General features: G+C 39.8%; 3 protein-coding genes across 3 annotated transcripts; all 3 read left to right on the top strand.

Annotated features, from left to right (window-relative positions):
- Nucleotides 1–1,001: 1,001 nt before the first annotated feature.
- Nucleotides 1,002–4,506, top strand: LOC118422141 (hemicentin-2-like). Its single transcript, XM_035829656.1, has 8 exons — nucleotides 1,002–1,300; nucleotides 2,133–2,280; nucleotides 2,436–2,551; nucleotides 2,845–3,099; nucleotides 3,262–3,573; nucleotides 3,687–3,815; nucleotides 4,149–4,328; nucleotides 4,457–4,506. Exons 1-8 carry the CDS (start codon nucleotides 1,219–1,221, stop codon nucleotides 4,504–4,506), a joined length of 1,272 nt encoding a protein of 423 aa, XP_035685549.1. The 5' UTR covers nucleotides 1,002–1,218.
- A 1,947-nt stretch (nucleotides 4,507–6,453) lies between these two features.
- Nucleotides 6,454–10,286, top strand: LOC118422140 (kin of IRRE-like protein 1). The gene is made up of 4 exons (XM_035829655.1): nucleotides 6,454–6,580; nucleotides 9,622–9,803; nucleotides 10,009–10,131; nucleotides 10,260–10,286. Exons 1-4 carry the CDS (start codon nucleotides 6,454–6,456, stop codon nucleotides 10,284–10,286), a joined length of 459 nt encoding a protein of 152 aa, XP_035685548.1.
- Nucleotides 10,287–11,011: 725 nt separating this feature from the next.
- LOC118422139 (kin of IRRE-like protein 1) lies at nucleotides 11,012–12,355 on the top strand. Its single transcript, XM_035829654.1, has 4 exons — nucleotides 11,012–11,103; nucleotides 11,398–11,652; nucleotides 11,782–12,093; nucleotides 12,207–12,355. Exons 2-4 carry the CDS (start codon nucleotides 11,421–11,423, stop codon nucleotides 12,353–12,355), a joined length of 693 nt encoding a protein of 230 aa, XP_035685547.1. The 5' UTR covers nucleotides 11,012–11,103; nucleotides 11,398–11,420.
- The last annotated feature ends 3,959 nt before the right edge of the window (nucleotides 12,356–16,314 follow it).

The following is a 16,314-nucleotide window of genomic DNA, read 5'->3' as shown; positions in this document are numbered from 1 at the left end:
TAGTGAATGTATCTTAATCTATGATAATTTCGTCCTGTTGCCGCTCTACATATGTTTGTTGTTGCCATTCATCTTGTAGGACCTAGAGGCACATAGCTCAGCAAGTTTCCTTTCTGTTTCTGTAGCAGGGTATTGTTACAGGGAGAGGTTGCTAGCTTATCCACTACCATTGATATTCACTCACTGACAGCTTATACTGTGGCATATTTCTTGTCAGTATGCAGTTACAATCATAAATCAATTCTTTGTACTGATATAATGACGCTTAAGTGTACTTTAGGGGCACCACATCTATAAGCAATCACGACACAAACAAGTAGACAAATGTGTGATGTGCAATATAGATCACAACTAAGTCGCTATTCATATTACAGCTAGCGGTGTCAGCTACAATGCAGTTCCATTGCCCACCGCTGTACTACTGGGTCATACAGCTACGCTTCACTGCAGCTTCCATGACTTGTCACCAGATGATGTTGTTAGTTGGGTTAGGTCATCACCTGGAAGAGCCATTTCATCTGGCCGGAGGGTGGACCCAAAGTACCCACGCTACCAGGTCTGTCTGTTTTTTACTTACGTAGTTTCCTTTATAACACAACATTACAAGGTAATTGAATTAGCTTTTAGTTTCATCTAGCTGTATTAATGGATAAGAGAAAAATCTATGTTCTTCCTTGATTTCAGGTCAAATTCATTAGAGCCATCGGTTAAACATTTCAAACTATGTCTCAGGTTGTTGGCGACGTGCAGAAAGGAGAGTTTCATTTAAGGATCCAGGACGCTAACCTAGAGGACAGAGGAGCTTACACGTGTAATGTCTTCGGTCTTGAGCCTAAAGAAGCGATGTTAACTGTAGTTGGTAAGAAACATTTGATGCAATACTCTTGATTGATTCTCAAGGTACTACTCTTGGTTGATTCTCTAGCTAAAGTTGTCTTTTCGTCTAATACATATTTGCACAGTACAAAAACTTATCAAACGTATTTTATATCAGTACCTATTCCTCAGCTCCCAACACTGAGGGGTGCGGAAGTTCCAGGTCAGGCTGGGCAGCAGCTAGTGCTTAGCTGTACATCTTCAGGTGGCCATCCACAGCCTCAACTTACCTGGTACAATGGAACGAAGGCATTTACGGAGCAAGACGTTAATTTTGAAGAACATGAAAGTCAAGTACAGCTTGACCTTACTATCCGGCGTCTGACCAAATGGGATAACGGTATGAATCTGACCTGCAGAGCCAGCCAGCCATTTCCGGAGATCACTTCAGCTCAGGAATCCTGGACGATTTTGCGAGTGCATTGTGAGTTGCCATTATGTTAAAGTCTATTATCATATAGCCAGGCGCCGCGGACCAATCAGAAGGCCCCGTTCCACGTTGGTTATGTCGCCATAACACTTAGATTCTGGCCAGGCCGGTGTGTATCCTCTTCTGATTGGTCAGAATGGATCGACACCGGCACCGGTGTCGATTTGCATCGACACCGGCACCGGTGCCGGTGTCGATTCATTCTGACCAACCAGACTGATACACACAGATATGCAGGGTTTGGCCAATCAAAAGGAGCGAAACATATGCCAGAGCAGAGGGAAAAAAGTACAGACAATGTTAACATTGATAATGAGTTTTGTTGTTCGAAAAAGCGAAGACTGCAATGTTTTAAATATTTTCTGTGGAAATTTTGGTTTCAAACTGCAATCTTTAAACAAATGTACCAAGGAACAAATATGAACTTTCAGAAATTCGACAAAGGAATTCATACGTATAGTACCAAGGGATCTATGCGTCATACAGGAGTTTGCAAGTTTGGGTAGGCTATATGATAATAACGTTAATGACCCGCCTGTTCCTCGGTGTACATGGTGTCATAACGCCTGATCCTTTGCTATAACCACCTCATAAAACCACCTCGTTCGCTTCGCTCACTCGGTGGTTTTATTCGGTGGTTATAGCAAAGGACCAGGCGTTATGACACCATATACACCTCGAGGCGGGTCATTAACCCTTAATTATACATTGTAAGCGTATACAGTCTACGTGGTAGCCTGATACGTGCACCGCATATATATACGATTTTTATAGCATTGGACAGTGCATTATTACAACTTTCATGTGTTTTTCTTTCCATTCTTAGATCCCCCAAGTGTGGCTGTTCCCATTGCATCTGTTCACGTCATCGAGGGTGACTCAGCAGATCTGACCTGCCTGGTGGACAGCAATCCTCCTGCAACTATCAGCTGGACAAGACCTGGCCGCCCTGCATTACTCAGTGGCAATATCGGGTAATAGCTTCATACGACAAAAGCGTTACTTTGAAGTTAGTGGTTTACCGTACAGAATTTCCCGACGTTTTGTCAAGTAAAGAACAAAATAAACACTCTGTTACATTATACAGTTAATTGTTTTTTCAAGGCTGCATCTTTCTCGTGTTCCACAGGCAGAAAACGTTTCGAATTCCCAGTACATCTCGTCAGGATGCAGGAACTTACCAATGCACGGCAGACAATGGTGTAGCTCCCTTAGGAATGGGGACTGTGACATTAGAGGTTTTGTGTACGTATGATTTGTTTACTACTTTTACACATACGTACATACACAGCATTCCATTGGAGACTTTGTTGTTGCGCAATAAGCGTATTATAAGCGTTAGTACTGTCAAGTGACAAATTCCGTAGATTGAATGAGGCTCATTGTCTGTACATAGACAGTTTGTTATCTCTATTACATGTGTACGAAGGTCTTTCACAAAATAAAGAAGATTTTGTTTTCGAATAATCAACATGCGATGAATGTTGGATAGCAATTTAAATCAATAGTACTTATCTTCTTTCTTTGGTTGAAAATAGACCCACCGCTGATTGACCCCTCCATGGACGACAAGGTGACCGCCCTTTCAGAGGATGATGACTTCTCCCTGAACTGTCTGGTGGACGGAAATCCAAAACCGAAAGTAACATGGCGGCGGAAGAATACAAAGTTGTACTGGAAAAACCCTCTCCGGTTCCACCGTGTGCGCTATGATGTAGATGGAATGTATCAGTGCGTAGCAACAAGTGATGGATTTCTTGAGAAGACAAAGGATGTTTTCATCGATGTTGTGGGTTAGTTCCTCATCATTATTTATAAAAAAACTTAGAGCTGATATACAGGCATAGAATTTCTAACTCATTATAGCCATACATCGCTCTAATCAGTATACCTTTAACCAAATGCAGGTAGGCATTTACAAGCCATCTAAGTTCAATGATATGTATATTTCACAGGAAAACCCTATATGGAAGAAGAAGGCGACACAGCGATGGTATCTGCCGATACCGGGGAAACAGTGCGACTTGCTTGTACTGTTGCAGCTGACCCTTTGCCATCTCGTGTCCAGTGGATATGGCGAAATAATTACGGGTTGGAAACCGAGCTAGATAGTGCTGATTTCCATATTGTCACAACCAGACGGAACCAGGAAATGACGTCGTCACTGACCATAAAGAATGTGGCTGTGAAGGATGGTGGAAGCTACATCTGCCAGACAACCAACATGTTCGGGACTGTCAAGCGAAACATAAACTTGGAGATCAAAGGTAGTATATATTTTCCTAGAGCTTTATTATACGTATACAACATTCACTTTGCTGCAATGCAAAAGCTTTGTGAATCTATATGTAACATTCAGTCTTTAACTTTTGCTCAACAGAATCCATTCCAAAGACTGTCATGATCCCAGCTATCACTGGTGGAGTGGTTCTTCTGTTGACAGTCGCTGTGGTGGTTATTATAATCATTTGCAAGAGGAAGGGCTGGATATGCAAGTCTTATCAAGATGGTATTTATCTGCCTATATAACACCGAATTCTTGCAAAAAATCTGCTTAAAAGCTATCTGCATAAAAGTAAGTCTGCATTAAAGATTTTATTAAACGAAATAGTGAATACTACGCCAAAAACAACACCTCAAGCAACAGGATATGATTTTGGAAACGGTCAGATGTTTCAGACAACATCAGTTTCTTCCGTCAGTACACTATGGGTGTCACTGTTTCCAAAACCATATCCAGTTGCTCGATCAATTGGTTTTGGCGTATCTTATTACCTGGATGTATAACTTTCATCAACGTAATGTATACTACCGTAACAGTTACTAATGCCACTATTCTTAGAATTCTTTGACTTGTCCGCCTCCCGCCCGATGCCCCCTGTACCGAAGTACGTGTACAAGACCGGCACCATTGACTCCGGTGTGGAGGACCTGGAGCTACAGGAGATGTACGGTACACTCAAGCCTCGGCCTCCGCCACGGATGGAGAAGAAGTGGGAGTCGGTTGGACTTTCTTACTCAGGTAAACATCTACTACTTTTATCATGAGTTTGTATTGCACGTAGCCTTCTGTGAAGATACAAAATATTGTGTTCACAAGTAAGTAAACATTGCTGAACATACATTTTTTCTTTATTCTGAATAATGCAGGCCTGGTTCACTCGACATCCCTTCCACCGTATTCCGATGGGGACCAGTAGCACCGACATTGCGATTCTCAATTTGTTATTACACGGAGTAGTTTACAGGTTGGCACTTCATATTTATATGAACATTTTGCAATATTTTACATTATATACAGCGTGGTTGAAATTTGTTTCACACTGAGACGAGAGTAGAAAGTAGTGGAGTTAATGTTTCTTCAAATGAAAGATTTTGTAATAGTCGTTTCAGTAATTATCAACGGAACTATTTATATTATATATAATTAGTGCGTGTGATATTATCTGCTAGAATGTCATATCATTTGCAGTCGATACCTTGAGGATATAGGTACCATTGAACATTGCATTTTTGACGGACGCATGTAAACATATTTTCTAGGTTGCTTATTGCGTTGCTGAGCAACCTATAGCATTGACGTGCAATCATCAAAAGGCCAGCATTTTTACATCTGTGTGACAGCAGGTAATTAGTACAAAGTGTCATGTCATGGCCGAACTTTGACAAGGAGAGTGAACTTTGTCCGGGGCACTCTCCTGATGATGATGAGATTGTTTTATCGATGTTTGATGGGTTTGAAGTATGTTAAGTAGCATTTAATGAATTTGGATGTCAACTGACATTTGTTGCAACACAACATACTCATTAACACAAAGTACAGAAAAGTATAATGTGTAGTTAGACATTGTGATAGTAAATGATAAACATGTGTCCTGTGGATATTTCAATATTATGTGACATAGATTTCAGATGCCTCTGTGCTGTTCTGTAAACGTAGCTAAACATCATGAGACGTAGATAGTTAGACTAACAATAACATCTGTTCCATTCTAGTGACATCTGTACCAATGTGAATGAAATAAAGTTAAGACAGTTGATCTCTGTGTGTTAACTTCTAGGCAGAAACCACGTACTGTACCGCACCATAGAATATGACACACTGTGATCGTATACTGTGTATATCGTATACATGGTGTTATATGACCATTCATGCGCAGCTGTAATTTAAATTGCTTATCCTAAATTGGTCAAGACATTGGTACCAGTATATGGAAGGCTCTTGCGCAAGTCAATAATCTATCTTAATGCAATTTATTCGTCTAAGGTTACAGTGGATGCAATCATAAGCGGGTCGCAAGAGGTCGCAGCTCTTTTCACTCCATGATACATAAGGCTACCCCAGTATTGGTAAACGCACAGGTCTCTCTGTTTCAAATCATAAGTATTCACAGCTTTAAATTCAAATGATGTAAAGATAAACGATCAATAAATGAAAGGACTAACGTACAAATGTAAGCACAAAATTGTTCAGTTATGCAGTCCTTCTTGTAATCGCACGTGTCATCACTATCAGTAACAACCAAACATCGATAATCATAAAGTACGTGACAAATCCATTTCAAAAACATATTAGAAAGGTTTGATTATAAGAAAAAAAATCCATTTCTTTCACAGAAGATAGCAGTAAAAAGAATCATAGGAAGCTTAAGGGTTTACGAGGAAACATTATCTCTTATTTGTCACACGTAAACGGGAAGCTTCGGGTAATCTTTAGTTTGGAAAAAGGGCTTTGGGTATCGATTTTTTCCGTATCTATAAACAACATTAATTGACTGCATATCTGTATAAAAATAACAATTCCTATTTCAATGATTTTTGCAGCCTGCTGCAAGTTCATGATCTCATTGTTCCTGGAAGTTGTGCACCAAATCTTTACTAACTGACTTAGGCTATGCATTATGGATGACATAATGTAATTGGAACACATTACTGGGATCTTCCAGCCGAACTAATGTGTTCAGCTTTCCCCGAGGGCCGTAGAAGGATTTCATTTAGGGCCTGGGTCTATGGGTGTGTGCGGACTGATACACACGCAATCCGTCAGTGAAATGCCAGACGATACGCTTCTATCCTTTCTGCTCCCTGTAATGCCATATTGATGCGCCCAGAGAGGATCTAGCTCCCCCTTGTGGTCTTTTTGGCATATGTCTGAGCCCGTCTTCGGCGTACCATATCGCCACGGACCTGCTGCAAGTATCACTAACAAGATGCTGACCAACAAAAACGTATTTTTGCTTGCTGCAGCCGGGTTATTCACTGTTTTTCCTGACGGTAGGTGAAGCTAATCAATATTTTCATTACTGGTTACGACATTTTGTCTATGCTATGCCATGCATGATGCTATCTGTACTGGGTGGGTAAAGGTGGGTTACGCTTAGTCGTCATGTCGATATCTCGTCTCATCTGCATCTTCTAAGAACAAGAGATTCTTTGTGATGAATCGGAACCCGTTATGAAAATTAAACAGGAGGTCGTTTGTTTTCTAGCGGTTTGCTGTTTTGGAATGTTGTTGACCTATCGCTGTTATCAGGCTCTTTCCGTCATTATGATAACTAGATCTAAATGTAGTACACTAGGCCCTATAGAATGTAGACGCCATAGCCTTTTCAAAACGCTTGCAAATGAAGTATTTCCTGTATTTCGTAACATAAGAACATTGCCGTAAAAATACATGCGAGACCAATAATCATACGTTATAAATGATGATAGTACCATGTCATATTGTACATATTGTTTGTGATGACGTTAATTATGCCAAGAATATTGTGGCGGTGATGTTTTTTGGGAATTGATACCAGCTAGTGTCAATGAAGCAAAGGCATCATTCATCATCATATGGTTGATGATTCATTAATTTTACCCACTTACCTCAGCTTTTAATATGTCAAATGATTACTCATTGTTACACACCTGAGGCACGATGAACAGCACAATGATGTATGCCTTGTGTAAAGCAGACATAGTATTTATATGACACTGAAAAAGGAATACTTTATCTACGGCTAAATCAATAACAGGAGCACATGATCCACTAAAGCACAAATAATGTAACTGAAGTTGTTAAAAAATGAACATGACCTATTGACTCGAGCCTAAAGGGAGCTACTGTAATTTGTTGATATACTTTATGGTCATTCATCCATGGCTCATGACTTTCGTAATGGTGTATGACCTTATTCTACAACCTTACCCAAGTCGATGCAGTTACATAGCCTTTGGCGATAATACATTCATGAATAAAATTGGCGTGACGAGAACATGGAACAGTTCACTGAACATAGAACCTTCAATGTTAATGTTAGAGCTATTACGGGGCCTCTATTATCACAAAGATGTATGATAATTGTGATATGTTTATTGCAAGTTCTTGCCCGAGGGCTAATTGCAGGTACAGACAACATGTAAAATAAGGAAAAATACAAAGGTGCTAGGAACTACATTCTATGACTGTGCTATGCTAGTGTACATTATACTGGTTTTGTTGGGTTAGACTTCTTCTCTTTAGGCAGTGGAAGACGAATTTACCCACTTCTTTTATAATGTGTGGGTTCTTTGATTTTAATAGTAGGATTGATTTTTCATTGTCGGGAATAGTTGGAAAGTAAGCGTGTATTTTGGATACACTCGTAAATAGTTGGTTTCTTATATCATCATAAAAAGAACAATTAGTGATAAAATGACTCTCGTCTTCCACAGCATTTGAGGGGCAATATTTACAAATCCTCTCGGACACAGGTAGCTTGATATATCTCCCCTTTTCTATTTCCAGGGGGTGGGCACTAATTCTAATCTTACTGGTAGCGGAACGCTGCTCAAAGTCACAAAGTTCGAGATATTTCTCTATACAATATTTGGTTTTAAATTTTCTGTAAAATCTAAGCTAGCAACACTGAAGTGCAGTCATCATCAATGAGTCGGTCACTTGTAACAATGTATCAGCTCATCTACAAGCGCTGCCGGTCTGCAATTGACCTTACCGTTGCTATAATCAAACAGGACTGTTTCTTCTCAATAACACCATTAGTATTCCTTTAAAGTGTGAAGACGCCAAAGCGTTAGAGAGAGCTTTACTAGGCTTTCGAATGGTTCAAGGACACATGCTTCTTTAACTAGAAGTGCCCATACCTACTTTTTCATTTTACCATATAAATATGTATCATTTGTTAGTGGTAATGAACGATAATACAACAGTTGATTGGAATATTTTTTACGATCACACCACACAGATATGCGATACAAAAGATTTTGGAACGCAGGATTGCTATGTGTCATATTGACAGGAAAATATTCGTATTGAAGTAAAAGCTTTGTGTTCTAATGGAACATGTGACATCTTCACGTTCTAATTACGCACTTCGTTGACATCTACCTGCGGCTATCCATAAAAGCTTTAGAAAGCCAAAACAAGGGCCCAAAAGCATCATCAATCACAGGAGCCTTTTTCTGTTGCAGCTGCTACAACTGACGAAACATTCAACAAACTAGTAAAGAACATAGTAATGGAAATAGTTCAGTTTAATAAGACTAACACAAAACTAATTAATTTTGATCTTCGAGCTTTGTTACAGTCTTGATATGCACCTGGATTGAATAAAAAGATTGGCATTAAAAAACAAATAATTTTTAAAGGAGACAAATCCAAGGGGACACTTTAAACGTCTTGTCATGTGCCTTTCGTTTTGCGCAAATTGACCAGTAGACAGAACGGCCTTCATGACGCTTATTGAACTTGACAAAACCATCTCCAACCATCAGCCAGCTCCAAAGCCTCCCAACACAGCTGAGAAGACGTCATAACAAGCTTTAACCTTGAACTAGATGCTCCTTCAAACGATCGAGTCTTAGCGGTGATCACGCACTGATTGCTTCTAAAGTGCCTCAACTGCGCCACGTAAAAGGTGCAGATCGTGTGGCCATTACGCTATAATGAGGCAAAGGATAGAGAATGTATTGTAAGCTATGATAATTTCATCCTGTTGCCTTTCTACGTATATGTTGTTGTTGCCATTCATCTTGTAAGGCCTTGTGGCACATAGGTCAACAAGTTCCTTTATTGTATCTGTATCAGTGCATTGTTAAAGGGAAAGATTGTTAGCTTACGCCCCTACTATTGCTATCTACTTACAGTATACTGTGGGATATTTCTTAGTATGAAGTTACAATCGTAAATCAATTCGTTGTACTGGTATAATGGCACTTTAATGTGTTCTAGGTGCATCACGTCTATATAAGCAATCACGACACAAACAAGTCACTTCTACAATGTGTGATGTACAATAAAGCTCACACCTAAGTCGGTGTTTATATTACAGCCAGTGGTGTCAGCTACAATGCAGTTCCATTGCCCACCGCTGTCCTACTGGGCCATACTGCTACGCTTCACTGCAGCTTCCATGACTTGTCACCAGATGATGCCGTTAGTTGGGTGAGGTCATCACCTGCAAGAGCCATTACAATTGGCAGGAGGGTGGACCCAAAGTACCCACGATACCAGGTATTTCTAAAATTCTATATATTTATTCGCGTCCTGAATTTCGTGATAAGTAAACACAACATTATGCAATGCAATTAGCTATTTGTTTCATCGTGCAGTTAGAATGGATTAAAGAGCAGTCAAAAAATCTATGTACTTCCTTGATTTTAGACCAAATTCATTAAATATTAAAGCAATTCCTTAAACGTTTTGAAATATGTCTCAGGTTGTTGGTGACGTGCAGAAAGGGGAGTTTAATCTACGGATCCAGGACGTTAGCCTAGAGGACAGAGGAGCTTACACGTGTAGCATATTTGGTCTTGAACCTAAAGAAGCAATGTTAACTGTAGTAGGTAAGAAACATTTGATGCAATACTTGATTCTCAATGATTCCTCTTGGCGTTCTAGGTAAATTTGTCTTTTCGTAGAATACATATTTTCACAGTAACAAAACATCTCAAACGTATTTCATTTCAGTACCTATTCCTCAACCCCCTACACTGAGAGGTGCGGAAGTTCCAGGACAGGCTGGGCAGCAGCTAGAATTAAGCTGTACATCTTCAGGAGGCCATCCACTGCCTCAGCTGACCTGGTACAATGGGACGGAGGCATTTACAGAGCAACATGTGAATTTTAAAGACCGTGAAAGTCAAGTAGAGCTTGAATTTACTATCCAGCGACTGACCAAATGGGATAACGGTATGAACCTGACCTGCAAAGCCAGCCAGCCATTTCCGGAGATCACTTCTACGCAGGAATCTTGGACGATTTTACGAGTGCATTGTGAGTCGCACGTTTAAGTCTATTCTGTAAATGTACAGTATAAAGTCTCTATGGTAGACCAGATATATGCACCGTATATATACGATTTTTATTGCATTGGACAGTTCATAATTACAACATACCTGTTTTTTTTTTTTCATTCTTAGATCCCCCAAGCGTGACTGTTCCCACTCCTTCGGTTCGCGTCATAGAGGGAGACTCAGCAGATCTGACCTGCCTGGTGGACAGCAATCCTCCTGCAACCATCAGCTGGACAAGATCTCACCGCCCAGCATTAATGAGTGGCAACATAGGGTATAATGACTTTATACGACAGAATTACCCGACTATTTTTCAAGTCAAGTAATGTACAAGATAAACGCTTATATCATACATGTGAATTGGATTTAAAAGGCAGGTTGCGTATTTCTTTTCTTCCACAGGCAGAAGACGTTTCGAATCCCCAGTACATCTCGTCAGGATGCAGGAACTTACCAATGCACGGCAGACAATGGTGTAGCTCCCTTAGGAGTGGGGACTGTGACATTAGAGGTTTTGTGTACGTATGGTCTGTATACTACTTTTACACATACGTACATACACAGCGTTCCATTGGAGACTTTGTTGTTGCGCAATAAGCGTATTATAAGCGTCAGTACTGTCAAGTGACAAATTCCGTAGATTGAATGAGGCTCATTGTCTGTACATAGACAGTTTGTTATCTCTATTACATGTGTACGAAGGTCTTTCACAAAATAAAGATGATGTTGTTTTCGTATAATCAACATGCGATGAATGTTGGATAACAATTTAAATCAATAGTACTTATCTTCTTTCTTTGGTTGAAAAATAGACCCACCGCTGATTGACCCCTCTATGGACGACAAAGTGACCGCCCTTTCAGAGGATGATGACTTCTCCCTGAACTGTCTGGTGGACGGAAATCCAAAACCGAAAGTAACATGGCGGCGGAAGAATACAAAGTTGTACTGGAAAAACCCTCTCCGGTTCCACCGTGTGCGCTATGATGTAGAAGGAATGTATCAGTGCGTAGCAACAAGTGATGGATTCCTTGACAAGACAAAGGATGTTTTCATCGATGTTGTGGGTTGGTTCCTCATCATTATTTTTAGTCACAGAATTTCTAATTCATAAGAGTCACACTTCGCTCTAAGCTTCTCGAATTCAGGAAGAAATGTTGTTGACGTCTAAGATTAGTGATTCGTATATTCCACAGGCAAACCCTATATGGAAGGAGAAGGCGAGACGGCGATGGTATCTGCTGATACCGGGGAAACAGTGCGACTTGCTTGTACTGTTGCAGCCGATCCTTTGCCATCTCGTGTCCAGTGGATATGGCGAAATAATTACGGGTTTGAAACCGAGCTAGATAGTGCTGATTTCCGTATTGTCACAACCAGACGGAACCAGGAAATGACGTCGTCACTGACCATACAGAATGTGGCTGTGAAGGATGGTGGAAGCTACATCTGCGAGACGACCAACATGTTCGGGACTGTCAAGCGAAACATACACTTGGAGATCAAAGGTAGTATATATTTTCCCAGAGCTTTATTATACGTGTACAAAATTCACCTTGCTGCAAGGCAAAAACTTTGTGAATCTATATGTACCATTCAGTCTTTAAATTTTGCTCAACAGAATCCATTCCGAAGACTGTCGTGATCCCAGCTATCACTGGTGGAGTGGTTCTTCTGGTGACAGTCGCTGTGGTGGTTATTATAATCATCTGCAAGAAGAAGGGATTGATGTGCAAGTCTTATCAAGATGGTATTTATCTACTTATATAACACCGAATTCTTGCAAACATTTTAGTCGCAAAAAAAGGTCGGGTGCTTGAGGGTTAAAGATTTAACTAAACGAAATAGTGAATACTACGCCAAAAACAACACCTCAAGCAACAGGATATGATTTTGGAAACGGTCAGACGTTTCAGACAACATCAGTTTTCTTCCGTCAGTACACTATGGGTGTCACTGTTTCCAAAACCATATCCAGTTGCTCGATCAATTGGTTTTGGCGTATCTTATTACCTGGATGTATAACTTTCATCAACGTAATGTATACTACCGTAACAGTTACTAATGCCACTATTCTTAGAATCCTTTGACTTGTCCGCCTCCCGCCCGATGCCGCCTGTACCGAAGTACGTGTACAAGACCGGCACCATTGACTCCGGTGTGGAGGACCTGGAGCTACAGGAGATGTACGGTACACTCAAGCCTCGGCCTCCGCCACGGATGGAGAAGAAGTGGGAGTCGGTTGGACTTTCTTACTCAGGTAAACATCTACTACTTTTATATTTGTATTGCACGTAGTCTTCTGTGAAGACAACAATTATAATTGTGTTCGCACAAGTAAGTAAACATTACTGAACATACGTTTTTCTTTATTCTTTATATTGCAGGGCTGGTTCACTCGACATCCCTTCCACCGTATTCCGATGGGGATCAGTAGCACCGACATCGCGGTTCTCAATTTGTTATTACACGGAGTAGTTTACAGATTGGCACTTCATATTTATATGAACATTTTGGAATGTTTTACATTATATACACCGTGGTTGAAATTTGTTTTACACTGAGATGAGAGTAGAAAATAGTGGAGTTAATGTTTCTTCAAATGAAAGATTTTTTAATAGTCGTTTCAGTAATTATCAACGGAACTATTTATATTATATATAATTAGTGCGTGTGATATTATCTGCTAGAATGTCATATCATTTGCAGTCGATACCTTGAGGATATAGGTACCATTGAACATTGCGTTTTTGACGGACGCATGTAAACATATTTTCTAGGTTGTTTATTGCGTTGCTGAGCAGCCTATAGCATTGACGTGCAATCATCAAAAGGCCAGCATTTTTACATCTGTGTGACAGCAGGTAATTAGTACATAGGGCCATGTCATGGCCGAACTTTGACAAGGAGAGTGAACTTTGTCCAGTGCACTCTCCTGATGATGATGAGATTGTTTTATCGATGTTTGATGGGTTTGAAGTATGTTAAGTAGCATTTAATGAATTTTATATGTCAACTGACATTTGTTGCAACACAACATACTCATTAACACAAAGTACAGAAAAGTATAATGTATAGTTAGACATTGTGATAGTAAATGATAAACATGTGTTCTGTGGATATTTCAATATTATGTGACATATATTTCAAATGCCTCTGTGCTGTTCTGTAAACGTAGCTAAACATCATGAGACGTAGATAGTTAGACTAACAATAACATCTGTTCCATTCTAGTGACATCTGTACCAATGTGAATGAAATAAAGTTAAGCCAGTTGATCTCTGTGCGTTACCTTCTAGGCAGAAACCACGTACTGTACCGCACCATAGAATATGACACACTGTGATCGTGTACTGTGTATAGCGTATACATGGTCTTATTTGACCATTCATGCGCAGCTGTAATTTAAATTGCTTATCCAAAATTGGTCAAGACATTGGTCCCAGTATATGGAAGGCTCTTGCTTTAGTCAATAATCTATCTTAATGCATTTTATTCGTCTAAGGTTACAGTGGATGCAATCATCAGCGGGTCGCAAGAGGTCGCAGCTCTTTTCACTTTATGATACATAAGGCTACCCCAGTATTGGTAAACGCACAGGTCGCTTTGTTTCAAATCATAAGTATTTACAGCTTTAGATTCAAATGGTGTAAAGACAAACGATCAATAAATGAAAGGACTAACGTACAAATGTAAGCACAAAATTGTTCAGTTATGCAGTCTTTCTTGTAATCCCACGTGTCCTCGCTATCAGTAACAACCAAACATCGATAATCATAAAGTACGTGACAAATCCATTTCAAAAACATATAAGAAAGGTTTGATTATAAGAAAAAAAATTCCATTTCTTTCACAGAAAATAGCAGTAAAAAGAATCATAGGAAGCTTAAGGTTTTACGAGGAAACATTAACTCTTATTTGTCACACGTAAACGGGAAGCTTCAGGTAATCGTTAGTTTGGAAAAAGGGCTTTAGGTATCAATTTTTCCCGTATCTATAAACAACATTAATTGACTGCATATCTGTATAAAAATAACAATTCCTAATTCAAGGATATTTGCAGCCTGCTGCAAGTTCATGATCTCATTGTTTCTGGAAGTTGTGCACCAAATCTATTCTAACTGACTTAGGCTATGCATTATGGATGACATAATGTAATTGGAACACATTACTGGGATCTTCCAGCCGAACTAATGTGTTCAGCTTTCCCCGAGGGCCGCAGAAGGATTTCATTTAGGGCCTGGGTCTATGGGTGTGTGCGGACTGATACACACGCAATCCGTCAGTGAAATGCCAGACGATACGCTTCTATCCTTTCTGCTCCCTGTAATGCCATATTGATGCGCCCAGAGAGGATCTAGTTCCCCTTGTGGTCTTTTTGGCATATGTCACATTTAGACTGAGCCCGTCTTCGACGTACCATATCGCCACGGAACTGCTGCAAGTATCACTAACAAGATGCTGACCAACATAAACGTATTTTTGCTTGCTGCAGCCGGGTTATTCAGTGTTTTTCCTGACGGTAGGTGAAGCTAATCAATATTTTCATTACTGGTTACGACATTTTTTCTATGCTATGCCATGCATGATGCTATCTGTACTGGGTGGGTAAAGGTGGGTACGCTTAGTCGTCATGTCGATATCTCGTCTCATCTGCATCTTCTAAGAACAAGAGATTCTTTGTGATGAATCGGAACCCGTTATGAAAATTAAACAGGAGGTCGTTTGTTTTCTAGCGGTTTGCTGTTTTGGAATGTTGTTGACCTATCGCTGTTATCAGGCTCTTTCCGTCATTATGATAACTAGATCTAAATGTAGTACACTAGGCCCTATAGAATGTAGACGCCATAGCCTTTTCAAAACGCTTGCAAATGAAGTATTTCCTGCATTTCATAACATAAGAACACTGCCGTATAAATACATGCGAGACCAATAATCATACGTTATAAATGATGATAGTACCATGTCATATTGTACATATTGTTTGTGATGACGTTAATCATATCAAGAATACGTGGTGGTAATGTTTTTTGGGAATTGATACCAGCTAGTGACAATGAAGCAAAGGCATCATTCATCATCATATGGTTGATGATTCATTAACTTTACCCACTTACCTTAGCTTTAAATACGTCAAATGATTCCTCATTGTTACACACCCGAGGCACGATGAACAGCACAATGATGATATGCCTTGTGTAAAGCAGACACGGTATTTATATCACACTGAATAAAGTATGCTTTATTTACGGCTAAATCAATAACAGGAGTACATGATCCACTAAAGCACAAATAATGTTAGTGAAGTTGTTAAAAAATGAACAAGACTTATATACTCCAACCTGAAGGGAGTTACTGTAATTTTTTGATATACTTTATGGTCATTCATCCATGGCTCATGACTTTCGTAATGGTGTATGACCTTATTCTACAACCTTACCCAAGTCGATGCAGTTACATCGCCTTTGGCGATAATACATTCATGAAGAAATTTGGCGTGACGAGAACATGGAACAGTTCACTGAACATAGAACCCTCAATGTAAATGTTAGTAAGAGCTATTACGGGGCCACTATTATCACCAAGATGTATGATAATAGCAACACTATGCAATCATCATCAATGAGTCGCTCACTTGTAACAATGTATCAGCTTTTCTACAACTACAAGCGCTGCCGGTCTGCAATTGACCTTACCGTTGCTATAATCAAACAGGACTGTTCCTTCTG

This window comes from Branchiostoma floridae, chromosome 9, assembly GCF_000003815.2.
Source record: "Branchiostoma floridae strain S238N-H82 chromosome 9, Bfl_VNyyK, whole genome shotgun sequence".
Taxonomy (NCBI): domain Eukaryota; kingdom Metazoa; phylum Chordata; class Leptocardii; order Amphioxiformes; family Branchiostomatidae; genus Branchiostoma; species Branchiostoma floridae.
This window is presented reverse-complemented; position numbering and strand designations above follow the sequence as displayed.